A 20,628-nucleotide genomic window follows, 5' to 3' on the forward strand; every position below is an offset into this window, starting at 1 on the left:
CTATGTGTCTCCATCATAGGTACTTTTTATATGGTACCAGTACTTTTTATGTGGTGCCATCATCAGTGCTTTTTACATGGCTCCAGCAACAGTGCTTTTTATTTGACACCAGCACCAGTGCTTTTCATATAGCATCAGGACCAGTGCTTTTTTATGTGGCACCACACGTGTAAAAATGAAATAAATCTGTGAAAAACAAAAAGAAAATCAAAAAGTTTAACTTACAGGTGGAAATTTGCTGATGACTCTGTCTTTTGCTGCATTCGGGGTGATCAAGATCCGGACGTTGTTGTGAGGCATGGTTAGTCAACTACAGCAGGAACTGTTATCACTAGTATCACCTAAAATGTGAAACAATATTCAATTACAATTACAATTACAATTACAATTATAAGGCGGTGAGCTGGCAGAAACGTTAGCACGCCGGGCGAAATGCGTAGCCATATTTCGTCTGCCGTTACGTTCTGAGTTCAAATTCCGCCGAGGTCGACTTTGCCTTTCATCCTTTCGGGGTCGATTAAATAAGTACCAGTTACGCACTGGGGGTGATATAATCGACTTAATCCGTGTGTCTGTCCTTGTTAGTCCTCTCTGCGTTTAGCCCCTTGTGGGTAGTAAAGAAATAAATATTCAATTACAAAACCTTTATTATTATGGAACATCAGGTAGCAGATTCAGTGGAATGTTGGACTTGGTGCCTTGTAGTATTTAGAAAAAATGTTTTACATTCTGGGTTCAAATCCTGCTGCTATTGATTTTTCTTCTTTTTTAAATTCTTCTGAGGTCAATAAAATAAAGGGCCAGTTAGGTAGAAGTACAACATAATTGAGTGAGGAGTCCCTTCTCTAAACGTATAGCTTTGTACGTCATCATCATTTAACCCTTTAGTATTCAGATTATTCTGTCAAATATAACGTTTGTTTAGTTATATTGTTTTGAATTAATGATGCATCATCTTGTAGTTAAGAGATTTCAATGATGCGATTGTTTAGTTTTAGAATGATATTGTAAGGTTGGGATGAAGAACCAGATCTGGTCAGTTTCAACAGAAAACAGACTAAATATTTTGGCCTGATATGGCCGGTTTGAATGCTAAAGGGTTAATGTCCATTTTCCATGCTGGGATGCGTTGGACAGTTTGACACAATCTGATGAGCCACAACGCAGTGTCGGGTTCTAATGTTGGCCTTGTCATGGTTTCTACAGCTAGATGCCCTTCCCAGTGCCAACCACTTTATAGAGTGTACTGGGTGCTGTTTTTCAAGACATCAGCACTAGTGAGGTCAACTAACTTGTGAAATCATCATCATCATCATCATCGTTTAACGTCCGTTCTCCATGCTAGCATGGGTTGGACGGTTCGACCGGGGATCTGGGAAGCCAGAAGGCTGCCCCAGGCTCCAGTCTTATCTGGCAATGTTTCTACAGCTGGATGCCCTTCCTAACGCCAACCACTCCGTGAGTGTAGTGGGTGCTTTTTACGTGCCACCTGCACAGAGATAAAGAAAGGAAAAGAAAAGAGAAAGGTCCTGCACCTGAGTGGGAGTTTATTTGAGAGAGAGGAAGAGATGGCTTTATGCTATATGTTGGCAGCTAAAGTATAATAGAGGAATAGGCACTAGTGCCTTACTATAGAGGAGATACATGGCTATCCTACAATATATACGACTGAGACAGAGAAGCTGGTAGCAAGATAAATGACAGAATATTAGAGAGTACGCTCAAAGTACAAAAAAGAGAGTGTAAGGCAGAATACAGAGAGAAGATCAGCGGGAAGGAAAGGGTGGGTTATTTCATATGAGCATGAAAAGAAAATCACAGATGGTCAGAGATGGGTCTAGAGGAGGATGTAATGAATAATGAGCAAGGATCAGAAGTGTGGTTGACGGTAAACATCAGAATGGAGAGAGAAATGAGAGACATAGAAGTAATTGAGGAAGGAGGAGGCGACAAGAGTTGGCTTTTCTCAGCCAACTCTTGTCACCTCCTACGCAACCGCTGAGCCTGGATGCGCATTCATCCATCCGTCAGCAAAGGACCACGTTTCGGACTTCTCCCACTGGGACGAAGACCGCTTCGCTCAACAAACAAACAAGCATAAGCAGCAGCAGCAGTAGTAGTAGTAGTAGTTGAAAAGTTGAAAACTCTTTAGTGTCAGTTAACTGTTGTGTTTAGCCAAATAAAATCAAACACTAAGGTACAAGCATGGTTGCATGGTTAAGAAGCTTGCTTTGCAACCATGAGGTTTTGGGTTCAGTCTCACTGTGTGGCACCATAAACAAATGTCTTCTAATTATAGCCCCTTCTACTTATAGCAAGAGACCAAGCTATCCATGGTTCACTACTTTAACGATACAAGGTGAATTTAAAGTCGTTAGGACATCAGCCTGAATGCCCCATATTTGTTCTGTCTCTCGCCATTCTGAGTTCAAATTGTACTAAGGTCAACTTTTATCAGTCATCTTTATTTGGGGGGGGCGGATAAAATAAATGCTAATCCAAGATGCTGGATTAGTGGAAATGTAAGAACGTCAGACTGGATGTTTTGCAGGATTTGTTCATGTTCTTTGCATTCTGAATTCAAATTCCACCTTGTCCTATTTGAGCAGTAAACTTAATTTGTCATCCAGTTTAATATTTGTCTCCCACCCATCCCATCAGCACCTTGGATGCCTTTAGCAGACTCCACTCTGTTTGCAAGCATCCAGACTAGGTTTCCAGTTTAACATTCATCTCCCACCCATCCCCTCAGCACCTTTAGCAACTCCATTCTGACTAGGTTTCAGACTAGGCTTCCAGTTTGATGACCCCTCTCTCTCCCTCCCCCTCATTAGACATGAAGGATCTGTAAAGGTCCTTCAGCACAACCATCATTCCTGACTAAATGAAAAAAAAAAATAGAAAGATGAAGAAATGAGTTGAAGTTTTCTATTTCAAGATCATAGGTTGAGGGAGTTTTGATTACTATTTCTAGTAGATATAAATGACGGCCTTCTGAACAGTTTCCAAATACCAAATTCTATCACAAGGCATTGGTCAGCCTGGGGCTATAAGTAGAAGACATTTGTTCATGGTACCACACAGTGGGACTGAACCCAAAACCTCATGGTTGCAGAGCAAGCTTCTTAACCATGCAACCATGCTTGTACCTTAGTGCTTGATTTTATTTGGCTAAACACAACAGTTAACTGACACTGAAGAGTTTTCAACTTTTCAACTACTACTACTACTACTGCTGCTGCTGCTGCTGCTGCTGCTGCTACTGCTACAGCTGCTGCTGCTTTTGTTTGTTGAGCGAAGCGGTCTTCGTCCCAGTGGGAGAAGTCCGAAACGTGGTCCTTTGCTATTTGTAAGACCCGCAGAAGAGAAAGCAGGTCAACCCCCGACACCGAGAGCATCGACGGATGGATGAATGCACATCCAGGCTCAGCGGTTGCGTAGGAAGTCGGAGACAAGAAACAGGAAGCAAGAGTAAGAGAAAGTTGGAGTGAAAGAGTACAACAGGGGTCGCCACCACCCCCTGCCGGAGCCTCGTGGAGCTGCTCAATAAACACACACAACGCCCGGTCTGGGAATCGAAACCGCGATCCTCCGATTGCGAGTCTGCTACTCTAACCACTGGGCCATTGTGCCTCCACTTGCTACTGCTACCACCAGCACCACCACTACTGCACCTGCTGCTTTATTAAACAATAAAACAGAGTAGTAGTGGTAGTAGTAGTAGTGTAGCCCCAGGTCAACCCTGGTTGAGCAGACCTACAATCAAAAGAGGTTACTGTAATGATCATCAGCCTTCTCCCATCCATTCCATATCTAGGACCTAAGGCTACATTACATAGTATGTCCTTCCTTTTTCAAAATGGTTGAGAGTAATTTGAAAAAGACTGACTGCTATTTCTACCATGTCAAGCAGCCATGTAAAGGTACATTTACATGGCTGTGACAGAGTAATTATTTTACAATCATTTTGCTTGTATTAGCAGAGATTCCTACTTGTTACCTACCTAAACGACATAGTAATTACTAGCAGTATCGCCCGGCATTGCTCGGGTTTGTTTCGACCCTTTAGAATTGAAATTTTTGAAAAGTAAAACTTCTGCAATATGTAGCTTGCTATTCTCTTTAAGTGAACATTTTTCTGGTTGAAATACACCGAAAAATGGCGACACAGCAGTCAAAAAATCGTAAAAAATAGGGATTTTCATAGAAAAAAAAGCACCTTTTTGATGAAAATAATTTTTGGTGTTAACATGGTCCGATTTGATTTTATCTTCCACAGAAGGAAGAGCAAGCCTTCTTCTATCATACTCTCAATTTTGGTCAACTTGCGCCGCAGGGTCTCGGGGGAGATAGTGCTAGTTGAAGGCTACCAAACCTGCCACACACAGACAACTTCAGCTTTATATATATAGATTTACGGCTACATTATATAATGTATCATTCCTTTTCCAAAATGGTCATAATTTGATAGAGCGTTGAGTGTTATTTCTAGCAGGTCAAGCAGCCTTGTAAATGTACCCTTGTTGGCTTGTGACAGATAAATTATTTTAAGACCACTGAAGTTTGTGCTAGCAGAGATTCCTGCTTGTTACCTAACTTAATGACATAGTAATTAATTAATTTAGGTGGTGTAACAGACAGGAAATTATACCAAGACAAACAACAATATATATTGTCTTCATATTATCAACAACCATGGAAAGCATGTGATGTGTTTCTCAAAAACACAATGCTTGTCCAAAATCGCCCAATGATAACACCTTTCACTCATGACACACCTGTTCACATGACTACAGTATTTCAACAGGTGTTAATGGTAGTGTTAGTGTGAAAGTATAATTAAAGTGGTGAGCTGGCAGAATTGGTAGCATGATAGGCAAAATGCTTAGTGACATTTCATCCATCCTTACATTCTGAGTTCAAATTTTGCTGAGGTCAGCTTTGCCTTTCATCCTTTCAGGGTTGATAAAATAAGTACCAGCTGAGCACTGGGGTCGATGTAATCGACTAACCTTCCTCCTCCAAAATTGATGGTCTTGTGCCAAAATTTGAAATCAATGTTCTACATTCAAGGGCAGTGAGCTGGCAGAATCATTACCATGCTAGGTAAAATGCTTAGCAGCATTTCATCTGTCCTTATTTTCTGAGTTCAAATTCTGCCAAGGTCAACTTTGCCTTTCATCCTTTCAAGGTTGATAAAATAAGTACCAGTTGAGCACTGGGGTCAATGTAATTGACTTACCCACTCACCCAAAATTGCTGGCTTTGAGCCAGAATTTGAAGCCAATATGTCATAGCATAATTGAAACTCTCAATAATGATAATCCTTGCTTTTGTTTAGGATAAAAAAGGATTAAGCTCCTTCCCAAGTCATATTGACTCAGGCCCAGTTTCCCCAGTTTCCTTGGCACATACATTTCCCCACTGGACAGGACACCAGTCTCCTACAAGATTACACATTTTTGCCAGTTGAGTGGACTAGAGCAATGTGAAATGAAGTGTTTTGCTCAAGAACACAACGCATCATTCGATCCAGGAATCGAAACTACAATCTTACAATCATGAGTTCAACACCCTAACCACTAAGCCACAAACCTCCAGTTTTGTTTAGTCCCAGGTTAATCCTGATCCAGCAGATCTTATAACCAAAGGTATTATCAAGTTTACCATATAGGAATGTTAGTGGCGGTGCATAGCTTAGTAGTTAGGGGGTTAGACTCATGATTGTAAGATTGTGGTTTTGATAAGGCAACACATTGTTCTTGAGCAAAACACTTCATTTCATGTTGTTCAAGTCCACTCAGCTGGTAAAAATGAGTAATCCTGCAATGGACTGGCATCCCATCCAGGTGGTGAATTTATATGCCATGGAAACCAAGAAACTGGTCTTTGTGAGTTGGTATGACTTGAGAAGGTACGAATTGAGACTTCTTTATTAACAGTGAAAGGATAAAAACAAGATTGGATTCAGTGTGATTTGAACTCATCAGATAGTTAGAACAATAGCTGCACAGCATTTTGTCCAGTGCTCTAATGATTCTGTTAGTTTACTGACACTGAGAAGGTTGAACAATGAACCTGGAGCTAAACAACAATAACAACTTTTACTCATTATGAATCCACCTCTGGCTGATATTTCTGACATATTTGCGCCATCCTTAATTTCCAAATTTAAACTTCAGCTCTTGCCATAAGCAAAGCCACCACTTGCCCCAAAGCCTTGTTACACATCTATGTATGTGTGCGTATATATATATATATATATATATATACATATATAATATAAATAACATATAAATATATGAATATATACATACATATATGTATGTGTACATGCATATATTTATATTATTATATGATCGAATGCCACGCATCCATTTCCAAGTATATATATATATATATATATATATATATATATATATATATATATATATAAATATATATATATATATGAGTCACTTTAACAGCAAATACTCTGTCATAAAGACACATACCGCAGAGTTTTGTGATGGCAAAAGAAATAGCTGAAACTAGGACACATGATCAACAATGAAACATATAATTTAACCTGTGACAGTTTGGTAGAGAAATAACGATGGTCTGGTCAACCATTATTATTATCATTATCATCATTATTATTATTATTATTATTATTATTATTATTATTATTATTATTATTATCATTATTATTATCATTATTAAGCTAAGGGCTATGGTGCTGTCAGAGCCAGTTGATGAAACTACCACAATTGCCTAAGGTAATGTCACTTATTAGAGAGTATTCTGACATGTAATCTTGCTGAATTCAGGTTAGGATTTGGGTGAACTAATGAGGAATATACACCTTATAGCCATAATTCTACTAACTTTATATTTCCTAATACTGACAGGTAACAAGTAAAAGACAAAAGTCTAGAGGAATTTTTCTTTCACTTAACCTAATGTCTAGATCAGTGGTCCTCAACTGGGGTCTATATAAAATTTGTGGGGAGGCCCACATAACAAACTAGTAAATTGGAGAACCACAATAGTATTTTAAGGGCCCCTTGAAAAAAAATTTGCTTTAGATGTATGTATTGGTATGTTTCTTTCTCCAACATTATACATAGTTCAATATTTTACAATATTTTGTAAATGTAAGGGTGAAAAACAAAATAGGAATTTTGAAAGAATTATCTATAAAACTAGTTTTTAACCCTTTAGTGTTCAGATTATTCTATCAAACATAATGCTTATTGATTCCCATTGATTTGAATTAATCATGCATTATCTCATATCTTCAAGTTCTTGATGGTGTAATTACTTCATGTAGAATAACATTGTAGGGTAGGTGTGAGAGCCTGGATCTGGTCAGTTTGAACATAAAACAGATTAACTATTTTGGCCGGATATGGCCGGTTTAAATACTAAAGGGTTAAACATCAAATGGCTATTGGGGTTCACCAGAATAAAATAGTAATCAAAGGGGTCCATATTTAAAAAATGGTTGAGTACCCCTGGTTTAGATCAATCATGAGCAAACTGCAACCCATAGGACTGGCAGGATTTGAACTCAGAAGGTAAAGAGCAAGAAAAAATTCCATGAAGCATTTTTACCAACACTCTAAACAGTCCTATGAGCTGATCACCTTAAATGGTTTCTATTTAAGCTTCAAGCTAGTAATTTTGAAGGGCAGAGATTAGTTGATTACACTGACCTGGTTCTTAACTGGTGCTTGATTTTATTCACCTTGAAAAAGTGAAAGGCAAAATTGACCCTTTATCTTTGATCTCAGAATTTAAAGTGATGGAACAGAAATTGTAAGGCTTTTTTTTTTTTCTGGTGCTCTAACAAATCAACAGGCTGACTGAAAATGGTTTCTGATTTTGGATCAAGGTCAGCAATTTTTAGGGCAATGGGGGGAGCGGAGTTCATTACATCAACCCCAGTATTGGACTGGTACTTTTATTATACTGACTCTGTTCAGATGAAAGGCAACTGCAGCTTCAGTGAATTTTGAACTCAGGATGTAAGGAACCAGAAAAAATACTACAAGATATTTTTTCCAACATACTAACAACTCTGCCAGCTCACCAATCACTACTACTACTGCTACTACAAAATGATAATAAAATTAATAATCCTTTGTACTAAAGGCACAAGGTCTGAAATTTGGGGGTAGGGGAGTGGTCTAATACATCAACCCCAATGATTCACTGGTACTTAATTTATCAACCCTGACACAATGGAAAGCAAAGTCAACCTAGGTAAAATTTGAACTCAGAATGTAAAGACAGATGAAATGCCATTAGGTTTTTTGCCCACCGTGCTGACCATTCTCCCAGCTCACCACCTTAATAATAACAAGAGCACTCAGAGAGTGCAAACCTCCGCCAAGGTAACGCCAATGTTCTCTCAACAATCAGCCAAAGATGACTTTTAAAATAAGAATATCTGAAATAAACTCAACCTCTCTCACAAACAAGAATACTAAAAATGAACCCAACTGCTCTCAAAAATTAAGTAAAAAAAAAACAGGAAAAAATAATCCAGAATCCTTGTCAGGTACCAGATCGATCTCAAAATCTAATCAATTCATGCTAGTCATGAGGCCAAATATCCCTGAAAGTTTCATCCGAACACATCCAGCAGTTCTTGAGATATCTTATCCATGGGCAAACAAACAAACACAACTGAAAACAATACTTCCGCCTTCACTGAGGTGGAGAATAATAATAATAATAATATAATAATAATAATAATAATAATAATAATAATAATAATGGTTTCAAATTTTAGCACAAAGCCAGAGATTTCAGGGAAGTGGCTAAGTCAAATACATCGATCCCAGTAATTAACTGGTACTTATTAGCTATTATTAGGGACAGCTACAATACTTAGGAGGGTTCTTGGCATCTAAGGTTGCTTGTTCTAGCCCCATGTTAGGAATTTTTCTTTTCCAACAGTCTAATCTGTTGTGTGTATATGAATAATAATGGTTTCAAATTTTGTCACAATGCCAGCAATTTCAAGGGAGACCAATTGGTACTTATTTTATTGACAAAGTCAACCTTGGCGGAATTTGAACTCAGAACATAAGGATGGACAAAATGCTGCTAAGTATTTTGCCTGGCATGCTAAGAGTTCTACCTGTCACCAGGGTAAAGGATGAGGGAAGCAACATAAAGTGTTGGGGTTTACATACAAAGAAATGATAAAAAAGAAGTCTAATAATAATAATAATAATAATGATAATTTCTGATATAAGCACAAAGCCAGGAATTTTGAGGACAAGAGGGTTCAGTCAACACCACCAGCACTTCACTAGTACTTTATTTTATTGATCCTATAAAGGATGAACTGCAAAATTAACCTCAGCAGGATTTGAACCAGAATGCAATGAGTTTGAACAAATGTTGCTAAGCATCTCATCCAACTCTCTAACAATTCAGCCAGCTTGCCCCCTTTTAATAGTTTCTGATTTAGGCACAGTTGATTTTAGGAAAGACACCCCACCCCACCCACCCCAGTACTTGACAAGTACGTTATTTTATCAACCCTAAATTGAACCCAAAAAACCCAGAAGAAACACTGCAAGATATTTTTTTTCAGATGCTCATAGGCGCAGGAGTGGCTGTGTAGTAAGTAGCTTGCTAACCAACCACATGGTTCCGGGTTCAGTCCCACTGCGTGGCATCTTGGGCAAGTGTCTTCTGCTATAGCCCGGGCCGACCAATGCCTTGTGAGTGGATTTGGTAGACGGAAACTGAAAGAAACCCGTCGTATAAATGTATATATATATATATATATATATATATATGTGTGTGTATGTGTGTGTGTGTTTGTGTGTCTGTGTTTGTCCCCCTAGCATTGCCTGACAACCGATGCTGGTGTGTTTCCCTCCCCGTCACTTAGCGGTTCGGCAAAAGAGACCGATAGAATAAGTACTGGGCTTACAAAGAATAAGTTCCAGGGTCGATTTGCTCGACTAAAGGCGGTGCTCCAGCATGGCCGCAGTCAAATGACTGAAACAAGTAAAAGAGAAAAGAGAAAGAGAATTCTGCCAACTTGCCTCTTTTATAATGATTTCTGATTAAAGCTCAAGGCCAACAATTTGAGGGGAGGGGGATAAGTTGAGACCATCAACTCCAGTATTTAACTGGTACTTCAGATGAGATGACAAAGGAACAAGATACCTGGCACCTTGTTGTACTCAAGAAGACCTGTCCTCCACAGCAGAAGTGTTAAGGCTGCATCCCCTGGTGAAGAAGATCGGCTTGCAAGAGTCCAGTGCCACATAAAAAGCATTCATGCTGGTAGCACGTAAAAGCACTCTCATGCTAGTGACATGTTAAAAGCACCCAGCACACTGTAAAGTGGTTGGCATTAGGAAGGGCATCCACCCATAGAAACCAAGCCAAATCAGACAAGAACTTGGTGCAGCTCTCCAGCTTGCCAGCTCTGGTTAAACCATCAAACCCATGCCTGCATGGAAAACGGGCGTTAAAGGAGGAGGAGGAGCAGCAGGAGCAGGAGGAGGATGATGATTGTTGATGATGATGATGATAATGGATGATGGATGATGATGATGATGATGATGATGATGATGATGATGATGATGAATGATGAAGAAGAAGAAGAAGAAGAAGAAGAAGAAGAAGAAGAAGAAGAAGAAAAGGATGAAAGGCTAAGTTGACTGCAGCAGACTTTGATCTCAGAAAAGGGTCAAAAGAAATACCACAGGACAGACATTAGTAATTAATAAGTATTTCCTAATCATAAAAGATTTCAGTAATGAACTATGTCACACGTCTTTACAAATGTGAAAATTATTTGAGGGAGGAATTTAAGATGGGCGGAGAAGGAAATTAAACATGGACAGAAATAGATGGTGATGTAGACGGGGAAGAGAGGAACGTGATGGACATTTGAGGTGAAGGAGAAATAGAAGAAACTAAGGAGGGAGTACGACAGAGAGTAAGAGAGGGAGATGGGAAAAGACTAAGGAAATGAAAAGAAAAAGAGAAGGGAATGTAAGAAAGAAACGGGAGACCGAAAGGAGGAGGAGGAGAAATAGGAAGAAATGGAAGAGACAGGGTGGATGTGAAGGAGAAGGAGAAGACGAGGAGAATAAGACAAACGACATGTGACAGGAAAGATAGAGAGAATACTAAGGACAAAAATGTTTAGGAGGGGAATGTTTAGGAGACTTATTGTGAAGGAATAAATAGTAAAAGGTGATTGAAACGATGGAGAGAGCCGTGGGAGGGAGATGTGCGCAAACAAGTTGCTTTGATATCCATTCCTTACAATTTTCGGCAATAAATTTGAAAATTATAGGGGTAATGTTAGATGTCCAAATGAGTAAGTACAACCCCTCCTAATAGGAAAACTAGGAAGTGGAGGTCAAAAGGCGCACATCAAGACGCGAATAGAATTATAATAGAAGAAAAGTGTTGCTAATCAAGCTACGTAAAAGAAATTTACTAGAAAGTTATATAAGTATATAATAAATGTAAAAATTGAATTCAGTCATATTTTTAACGTGTTTAAAAGCAAAACTCCATTCTTTTAATCTTTTTTTTTTTTTTTTTTTTGTTAGTGGTTTAATCATAGGACTGCTGCCATGCTGGTGCACTACCTTAATTTATTTTCATTCAGGTTTGTTGTTGCTTCGTGGCTGGAAGCTGGTCTGTGATTGAGATTGCAACAGCTGATCTTCCTTGAGTGTATCTTTGAATGATTGGCTGGTCCGGTATCGTCGTTAGGAATTTATGCTTTTTTTTTTTTTTTTTTTTGCTTTTTTTAATGCTTCAGTTAAGGTCCGTCCCTTTTATATTTCTGATTTCCTTAGGTAAGCAGTTGAACAACTGAGGACGTCTAAATATCTAACTGATACAATAGGGTATTGTATCAGTTCGTGCATTAATTCTATATAAGGCCGAAGTTTGGAACAAGCCCCTCCAGGATTTTCCATACGTATATGACAATCTCTCTCTCTCTCTCTTTCAAATGTGTGTTTGTCTACATATTAAACTTTTCTACTTCTTGGAAGTTTCCGATAATTTTCAAGAACACTGCAGTGTCGTTGAAAAACGCCATAAAATGCGTCATTGAGGTAAGTTCTACATCGTGCACTGGACAGAATAGGGATGCTAGCATTGGGGGATTAAGATGTGCGGATAGACAGTGCTGCATTATTTATTCATAAACCTGTCCCAACACATCATCACAAAGATGATGATGATGATGATGATTATGGTGGCCTTGATGGTAGTGATGACGGGGGAGTGGATGATGAATACAGCGACGTTGAGTATAATTAGATATAAACAATATTATTTTTCTGAAAGTACTTTTTTTAATTGATCAGAAACAATTTCAGTTTGAAGAAATTCCAAAATAAATTTCTTCAAACTGAAAGGACTGCCCGCAAAAAAATGTCAAATCACTTTATCTTAAGTAATTTTTTTAAGAACAAATTTTTAGACAAGAGGCACAAATTTAGGAGGTGAGTTACTGATGATAAAGTTCTTCGTCTTATATTATAATTCCATTCATCTCTAAGATGCTTTACAGAAATAATTAAATCGATTCCAGTACTTGACTGGACCTTAATTTTAATTAGGCTTTAGGCCCTCAATTACTGAGGTTGTAGGGATGTCATCGTAATATAAGGCGTGTCTTGAGTATTTTTCTTTTTTAACTTGCCAGACCTATCCCTCTCCAGATGCGACCATAGCCGATTTGTTCCTGAGGGAGACAGAACCACCCTGAAAGATGAACTGTATTTTATCAAACCCCCAGAGGAATGAGTTGATGATGACAATAACAACAACGACAACGATGATGGTGGTGAGGATGATGATGATGATGATGATGACCACCACCACCGCCACCACCACGGCGGCGGTGAATGATGATTATGGTGAAAACGACGATAATGAACGATATTTCATAATTGACAAGAAAAATACCAGTAGGTACTATAAAAGAAACGAGCTGTCCAAATCAGTCACTTCTGAAAATATCCGGGTAAGATCCTGTAATCGGAGAATGTAAAGTTGATGATGGTTAGAAACGAGTCGGGCATCATCACAACAAATAATTCATACAGTTAAAAATCAAATTACATCATTGAATCTAGAGTGAAACTGAGAGATAAAATTAAACTTACAACAGCGTAGACAGCATAGATTCCAATCGAAAAACTTACTTGTAATTTAAACTTGTTAACTTCTTTCTACAGTGTTAACAGATTCCACCCGACTTGTGATGTGTGTGTATCGCTTCGCAACGAGCTGACCTCAATTTTCTCTTACGACCCCTGACCTTTGACACGGAAGCGGAAATATTTCTCATGACACGGTACTCCGTGTTCTTTTACGTGTCAACCCCGATTTCACTAATCTGTCTCTTACACCAAGATGGCTCCCAAGAAGAAGGTTTCATCGAGCAAAGGAGGAAAATCTTCCTCTAAAAGTTAGTTTTACCTTTCATTTTCACACCAATTTCTTTCTTATTTTCCTCTAAACCTTCTCAACTATGAATATTGTTATTGCATGTATGTCTAAATCACCCATTACGTTAGTTAAATTACCTTAATGATAGCACCATGCTGCGGTTTAAACCACATGGTCGGACGAGCTACGTTTTTTTTAGTTTTACAAAAGTAAAGGCTAAACCAAGTATTTTAAATTTTACACTATAAATATCTGTTGTGTACAGTAACGTAAATGTTTAAAACGATTAACTAGATTCTTTTAAATAATATAATCTAAATTAAACGTCAGGGGGAATTTGCTGTAATAGAAAGCTTGTTTATTGCAATAACGACACGATTCAATCATGAAATGGTGAGAATTGGTGATAAATTGGTATGTTTCTAAAAATTCAAATTCCAAGGGATATATTAACGTAATCCTTTAACTTTTTATTTTCGGTGGTAAATTTTCAATGTATTTTTAATTAGCCTTTTTTATTCTTTGTTAATAATTCAGTTATTTCAATGAGTTTTAGGCGGAGGTAAAGAATACGTACACCACTCGTTTTCGGCGTAACAAAAATACCCTAACCCTTAAATACTGGATGTATGTATTCTTTACTTTCGCCGATCTTTTTTTTCTCCTTACCGTTTTAATATGAACGAGTTTATTTATTTACCCAGTGTTTTTAATGGTACTACTTTAGAAGAGTGGTCCCAGCGCGCTTACTCGCGCAAGCTACTCGTGACTAGTCAATCCTCTGTTTTAAAGAATTATTTACTTAGTGTTTTTGTGTTTTATTTACTTTGCTAGGTAGTCGTGGGATCGACTAGTCAGACTAACTTGCGCGAGTGCGCGCACCGGGACCGTTTTTCTTAAGTAGTACCGTTTTTAATTACTAATTCCTTGTTTTAACGTAACGTTAATTAAGTACTGGAATTTCTGGTATTCAAAAAGGTTAAATTTTAAAGATCATGCTCTCATTTACATTATATTTTAAATTGTCAACAATTCATTGGCCAACTACCATGTTGGAGCACTTATCTATTACTCTGATCGAGATAATTTTAGTTGCATGTACATTTTTTACACGTGGCATATTTAATTCATCGTTAATAATATGTAGCTTTTGTTTCCCCGGCGTCAGGCGGATGATCAAGTTCGATACTATACTGGGTCCAACATAGTTTCTAAAGTATAATTGTGATTTTCCGATTTGTGTTGAATTGTGGTATCTCATACTCCGTTACCCGAAAAAGTACTTGACGTTCCGGTTGGTTATTACGCATGCGTTGAAAATATGCAAATAAAGTGAGTGTTTGGCGCCAGGGCATCCCCGACCGGTCAGTTTTGCTTACGCGGTGTCAGTCCCAATTTTTATCCCGCATATTCGTTCCTAGCAAAAGCGAAACAAGATTAATTGGACGATGCGGACATCATTTAATTCATCGACTCCTGACCACTTAACTGTATTCACTTTGACAAGATTCTTTTCGTTTATATGCATATACAAGGTTGATTTTTTTAAAAGGGTAGAGTTTCGGAATAGCTATTCTTCGTGGAAAGGGTAGATCGGGGTTTTTTTCCCCACACAGGTGTTTCGATTCTTACTCGTCATTTCTGTATCCCATTTCTTTCCCCACTAGGTATGGGCTCTCTTGTCTGCTGCTGTGCTCATTAACCTCTTTTACCCTAAATTGAGGTGTTCATCCAAGGTGCTCCCCCATGTTGGCCAGTCAGCTGCTTGGCTTTCCCAGGACTCTACATTGATAAAGGCCTTCAAATCTCATTTTACAACATCCTCGTATGAAGCCGAGGACGACCGGTGGCTCTTCCAGATGCCAGCTCCCCATAGAAAATTTCCTTAGAGATGCGGTGGTCGTGTCCTAGCCAGTGCATTGTCGAAGCAGGGTGAACATGCTGGGAAGGCCTGCTTGATTCAGGACCGAGCGCAGTAACTCCAACAACTAAGATCGTATACAAATGTGATCTATGTGACGGAGACTATCACTCACATTTAGGTCTGTTTAGCTACAGAGACGGTGCTCCAGCTGAGCTGAAAAGGATGCTACCCATGGTCGGCTCTGATAGGTATAGGGATTCGAGTGAGCTATCCCAAAGCTTTCACTTGCAGTCATAGTAACCCGTAAATTTGTATAATGGAGGAGTCTAAAATAGTTACATTTTTGTTTTGCAGCTACCAAAAAACCAGAAAAGAAAAGAGAACCACGCGTCCGTAGACGGCCTACCGCTATTAGCAAAGCCAGGTCAAAGGCTGTGAAGGCAAAGAAGGCCGTTTTGAAAGGTATTCAAGCAAAGAAAGCTATTGTTAAGGGACTTCAAGCAAAGAGAGCAGTCTTAAAAGGTATTCATCCCAGGAAAACCAAGAAGATACACACAAGTGTGAAGTTCAGGAGACCACGTACTCTTCGATTGCCGAGGGACCCGAAATATCCCAGGAAAAGCACTGGCACACGTGAAGATAAGTAAGTGATAAATGCTTTTTTTTTTTATAATGGAAGTTTTAATTTTTTTAGTGGAAAGGATGTAGATGGAATGTATGTTATATTAACATGCATTGCAAATTCACTCTAAAATGATTTCATGTTACTGTATTTCTTGTGAGACATTCCAGTGTCAGGAATAGTACGAAGTGATACAAAGTTTATTTCTAATACTTGTAAGGAGTTTGGGTGAGTGATGTAAGTAATCTAAAAGAAGTCTGTTATTGAGCAGAAACTTACCAGAGTTTGTCTAGCAAATTGTAGGTCAATTATTTAGCAGCTATTGGTTTAATGTAGTCCATTGATGTAGTTCTACTTGTTGGTATCTGGTCATTTTCATGTATTAATTTAACTTTTTTGTCTTTCAGATTTGATCAATTTAGGATTGTAAAATATCCTTTGACCACAGAATCTGCTATGAAAAAGATTGAAGACAATAACACATTGGTATTTATTGTTGACAAGAGAGCTAACAAACATCAAATCAATCAGGCTGTGAAAAAATTGTATGACATTGATGCTGAAAAAGTCAATACATTAATTAGGTGAGTATTTCATCCTGGAGACCACTTAATGTTACTTGGTGGGAAAACTTTTATGACCAGTCTGTGTTTCATTTATGGTGTCTTTGGAGGAAGATTGGCAGTTTCCTAGCAGTTTGGGTTTTAACCCTTTAGTGTTTAAACCGGTCATATCCGGCCAAAATATTCTACCTATTTTATGTTCAAACTAGTCAGATATGGTCATTCATAGCTATCTTATTGTGTCATTTTAAAAATAAGCAATCACATCATTGAAATCTCAAAGCCATGAAATGATGCAAGATTAATTTTACTTGGTGTGAATACATAAGCTTTACATTTTACAGAATAATCTGAAAGCTAAAGGGTTAATAGTGAATGCATTAGATAAGTACTTTATTTAACATATACTTGAAGATAGTCTTTCTATCAGGGAGTTAATAGATACATGTACAAAAGTAACCTTAACCCTTCAGCATTCAGATTACTTTGTCAAATGTAATGCATATTCTCATTTTTTAAAATTCTTATGTGTTATCTCATCATCATTTTCATCTGCTTTCCATGCTGGCACAAGTTGGAAGATTTGATATGGAGCTGTCACACAGGCCCGTGTGTGGGAGACAGCGATTTTACTTTTTGAGATATTGATATTGTTTTATTTTTAGAATGACATTGTAGGATAGGTGTGAGAGTTTGGATCTAACCAGTTTAAATGCTGGAGGGTTAAAGGTGTTGTGGGTTTTTATATTGTTTGTAAATGTTGTATCACAATGTAAGGCACTTGACCTTGCTTCGCTGCTATAGGCTTCTTATACATAGTATTTTATTATACTTGTCTTTCAGCGACACATTGAGTTGTTGCACATGATTTTTATTAGGCTCGTCATTTTTTAAATTTAATTGAAAGGTGCTTTTCTCTCCTCCCCCTCAGCAGCTAGTGCATTGGCTGGTTTTCTGTTATATGTTAGCAGGATATATACTGGCATGTTGTGTCTACAATTCCATTCCATTGTACTACAGCTTGGTCAAGTGCCTGCCATGAACTCATACCTTGGTAACTTATAGAATTTGGTACATGGAAACTTCTGGAGTCTGTCTTATTGATTCTGCTTATGCCTATATAGATCTAAAATCTGGCACTTGAATGTGTATATATATATATCTTGGAATATATACATACTCCATCACCACTACCTTGTCCTTGGGTTCCTTTAGTAGAGTGCACTCTATTGTAAGCATTCAAGCCAGGTCTTCAGTTTGAGGATATTATCTTCCCACTTGCCAATCTGAAGGTCCTATAAAGAATTATGGACCCTTCCTTCCCTAAGCTATGAAGGAAGAAAATGTTCTTTAACTTAACTGTTTGGCATTGAGGTTGGTATGAATATTGATGTTAGTCTGTATGTCGTTGAAATTAGTTATTTCTTTCAAAGGTTTTAGTCTATTTCCAATAACTATGTTTACTTTTAACATAATAGATGTATTCATTAGGCATTATCAACCCAAGGCTATGATAGAATAATACCTCAATAATATATTTGTCTAATGTAGCAGGTATGATATGAATATAGATTAAGCTTGCTAAAATGTCCCAAAATCCTTCATAGTAAGATAGTGAATTATTGATACAGGAACTGACCCAAACTTAACTCTTGAGCTTGATTCAAGTTGTGAAAAGGTCACTAGATGAAACTTGAGGTCATCTTTGTTTTACATATATTTTTTCCATGCTGCTGTGAGCCATTATTGTTGCTCAAGCAAAGGACTTTTTATTCTACCAGTCTTTGGAATTGCATGATAAAGAATGTCAACTCTTTCTCCTTCCCAAAATTGTTTCAAAGCACAGAATGTAACTAACGTGCTGCTTCCATATAGTTTCTGTCTACCATTCAGAGCATTGATTAGTATGTAGTTGCGTTAAAATACACTTGCTCAAAGTGCCACCGCATCAACAATATTTAGCGTATTTTCTATGCTGACAAGGGTTGAACAACTTGACAGGGGCTGGCAAAGTAGGTTCCATGATCTGTTTTGGTTGGTTTCTATAGCTGGATGCTCTTCCTGATGCCAACCACTTTACAGTGTACTAGGTGCCTTTTCAATGATACCTTGGTTTTAGGATCTCATTTCTGTTGTGGTGTGCAGGTCTCTTGAGTACAGCAGAGTAAGATAGAATTGAAAACATAGTTACAAAGCGGATGCTATATCTCCCTACTCTCTTGCCTGTTGATTTGTAGTTCATCTTCAATAATTTAAATGTTTATTTGTCAAGTGTCAGTATTGTCTTTGCCTTAAATTCTGATTATTTTATTTTTGTAGGCCTGATGGAGAGAAGAAAGCTTACGTCAAATTAGTGTCAGATTACGATGCTCTGGATATTGCAAACAAGGTTAGTATTTTAACATTTTTATAACCTATGCAAGTATGGCTGTGGTACGTAGTTTGCTTCCAAGCCATATAGTGTTGGGTTCAGTCCCACTGTAGGGCACCTTGGTCAAGTGTCTTCTATAGCCTTGGGTCAGCTAAAGCTCTGAGTGGGTTTGGTAGACAAATTGAAAGAAGCTTCTATGTAAGTGTTTGTCTCCTTGCCTTGACTACACATGATAGTTGCAAACTTGTGTCACTTTCTTGGGGAAATCTTACCCTACATGAGAAAAGATGAGGGTTGCTGACAGGAGTATCCAGCTGTAGACAACAGATCCATTCAAATTCCATCTGACCCATGTGAGAATGGAAAACTGACTGTTAAAACAGTTATGGTGAATTGTGCAATAGAGGTGCATATCTTTTTATAAATATAGTTTCTTAGAATTTCTGAGTACATTTGGAATATACTGTAATTAACATAGGGATGTCTGTAATGAAATGGGTTGTAAAGAAGTTTCTGATTTCAGTTCCAATGTGTGATACCTTTTATCAAAGATTCAGATTAACCCAATCCTTGTGAGCTAAATTATAAAATATCATATCAGCCATGTCAAAATATACTAGCATATTATTCTAATCTTTGCTTTTACAGAATATCAAGTAACTCCTCTTGGCTCATACTGCATCCAATATACTCAGTAATGTGGTTGCAGATGATTAGAGAATACATGACATCTTAATATCCTTTTCCTCCTGTCTCATGGCCATCTCTAGTTCAGTTGATTCAAGAGTTCTTTCAGTACATTGTAAAGCAAATGTTGGGTGGGGGGGTATTCATTAATGAAATCTGCAAGCAATGTGTTCCTCTGACCAATCTTTAAGGGCCCTGGCTCCCATTAAGAATTTCTCCTGAAAGTGTTAACCCATCTAACTTTTGCTGACATCGAATGTGGTGGTGCAGAGCTTCTGTTGGCTTTCCCATACTCTTATTTGTATTTGTGCTATCTACTTTGTGGAATTGTTAGGCAAAATGCAAGTTACCTCCAATATAGAACTATGGTGGGCTTGAATGATTTTTGTATTTAACCCTTTAGCATTCAAACTAGCCTCTGCCATCTATCCTAAAATGTAATTCTAAAAGTAATTACTTCCTCAAAATCTCAAAGCTACAAGAGAATGCATGAATAATTAAGAATTACATTTGAAAGTAATTTAAATAGGTTTCAGCTAATTTGTGTAACTAATTTTTTGTTTTTTTCTATTTTCAGATCGGCATCATCTAAACAGTACTGTATAGCTTTATACGAATAAACTATTGTGAATGTATTTTTAGTGTTCTTTTTTATCATTTATTGATCTCATTGTGTCCTGTCTCTAAGTAACACTATTGATTTATGTTATAGTTATTATCAAAATACTATTCATAGTGTACTTGAGTTGTAAACCAGTTTGTCTTTTGGTTTTGATAGTTTCATTAATGCCTGTAGTGTATATGAAATAATGAACCTTTTTATATTTTAATGGTTGCATTAAAGAATTGAGATTGCGTAGTTTCATAGCAAATGAGAATTTATTTTAAATACTAGTATCTTGATATTTTTAACTAAATTTATAAGGTTTTCGTTGTACTTTTTTGAAATGAACTTACATGGTCAGTTTGGCTGCAGCAAGTGAAGGTCATTGACACTTTTTGGAAGACAGTTCTTGTTGGTGCTAAATGATTTATACAGAAGGAAGAATCTTGTTTGAGAGTCCATTAGTGATAAAGA

At 37.6% G+C, this 20,628-nt stretch overlaps 2 protein-coding genes across 3 annotated transcripts in view; one reads left to right on the forward strand and one right to left on the reverse strand.

Annotated features, from left to right (window-relative positions):
* The window catches only part of LOC115212950 (ras-related protein Rab-34-like), a 50,397-nt gene extending 37,095 nt beyond the window's left edge, over window positions 1-13,302 (reverse strand). The window contains exons 1-2 of one of the 2 annotated variants that reach the window (XM_029781802.2): window positions 13,197-13,302; window positions 226-341 (exon numbers count right to left, since the gene is read on the reverse strand). In XM_029781802.2, coding sequence (XP_029637662.1) covers window positions 226-300 — 75 coding nt within the window. In that variant the 5' untranslated portion in view covers window positions 301-341; window positions 13,197-13,302. Of the gene's footprint in view, window positions 1-225; window positions 342-13,157 lie in introns of both variants that reach the window. The other variant, XM_029781803.2, reaches the window with a different exon arrangement.
* Window positions 13,303-13,307: 5 nt separating this feature from the next.
* On the forward strand, window positions 13,308-20,185 carry LOC115212930 (60S ribosomal protein L23a). Its single transcript, XM_029781763.2, has 5 exons — window positions 13,308-13,462; window positions 15,662-15,950; window positions 16,337-16,513; window positions 18,812-18,881; window positions 20,128-20,185. The coding sequence occupies exons 1-5, from the start codon at window positions 13,408-13,410 to the stop codon at window positions 20,140-20,142; spliced, it is 606 nt and encodes a 201-aa protein (XP_029637623.1). The 5' UTR covers window positions 13,308-13,407; the 3' UTR covers window positions 20,143-20,185.
* Window positions 20,186-20,628: the final 443 nt, after the last annotated feature.

This window comes from Octopus sinensis, linkage group LG6, assembly GCF_006345805.1.
Source record: "Octopus sinensis linkage group LG6, ASM634580v1, whole genome shotgun sequence".
Lineage (NCBI taxonomy): Eukaryota > Metazoa > Mollusca > Cephalopoda > Octopoda > Octopodidae > Octopus > Octopus sinensis.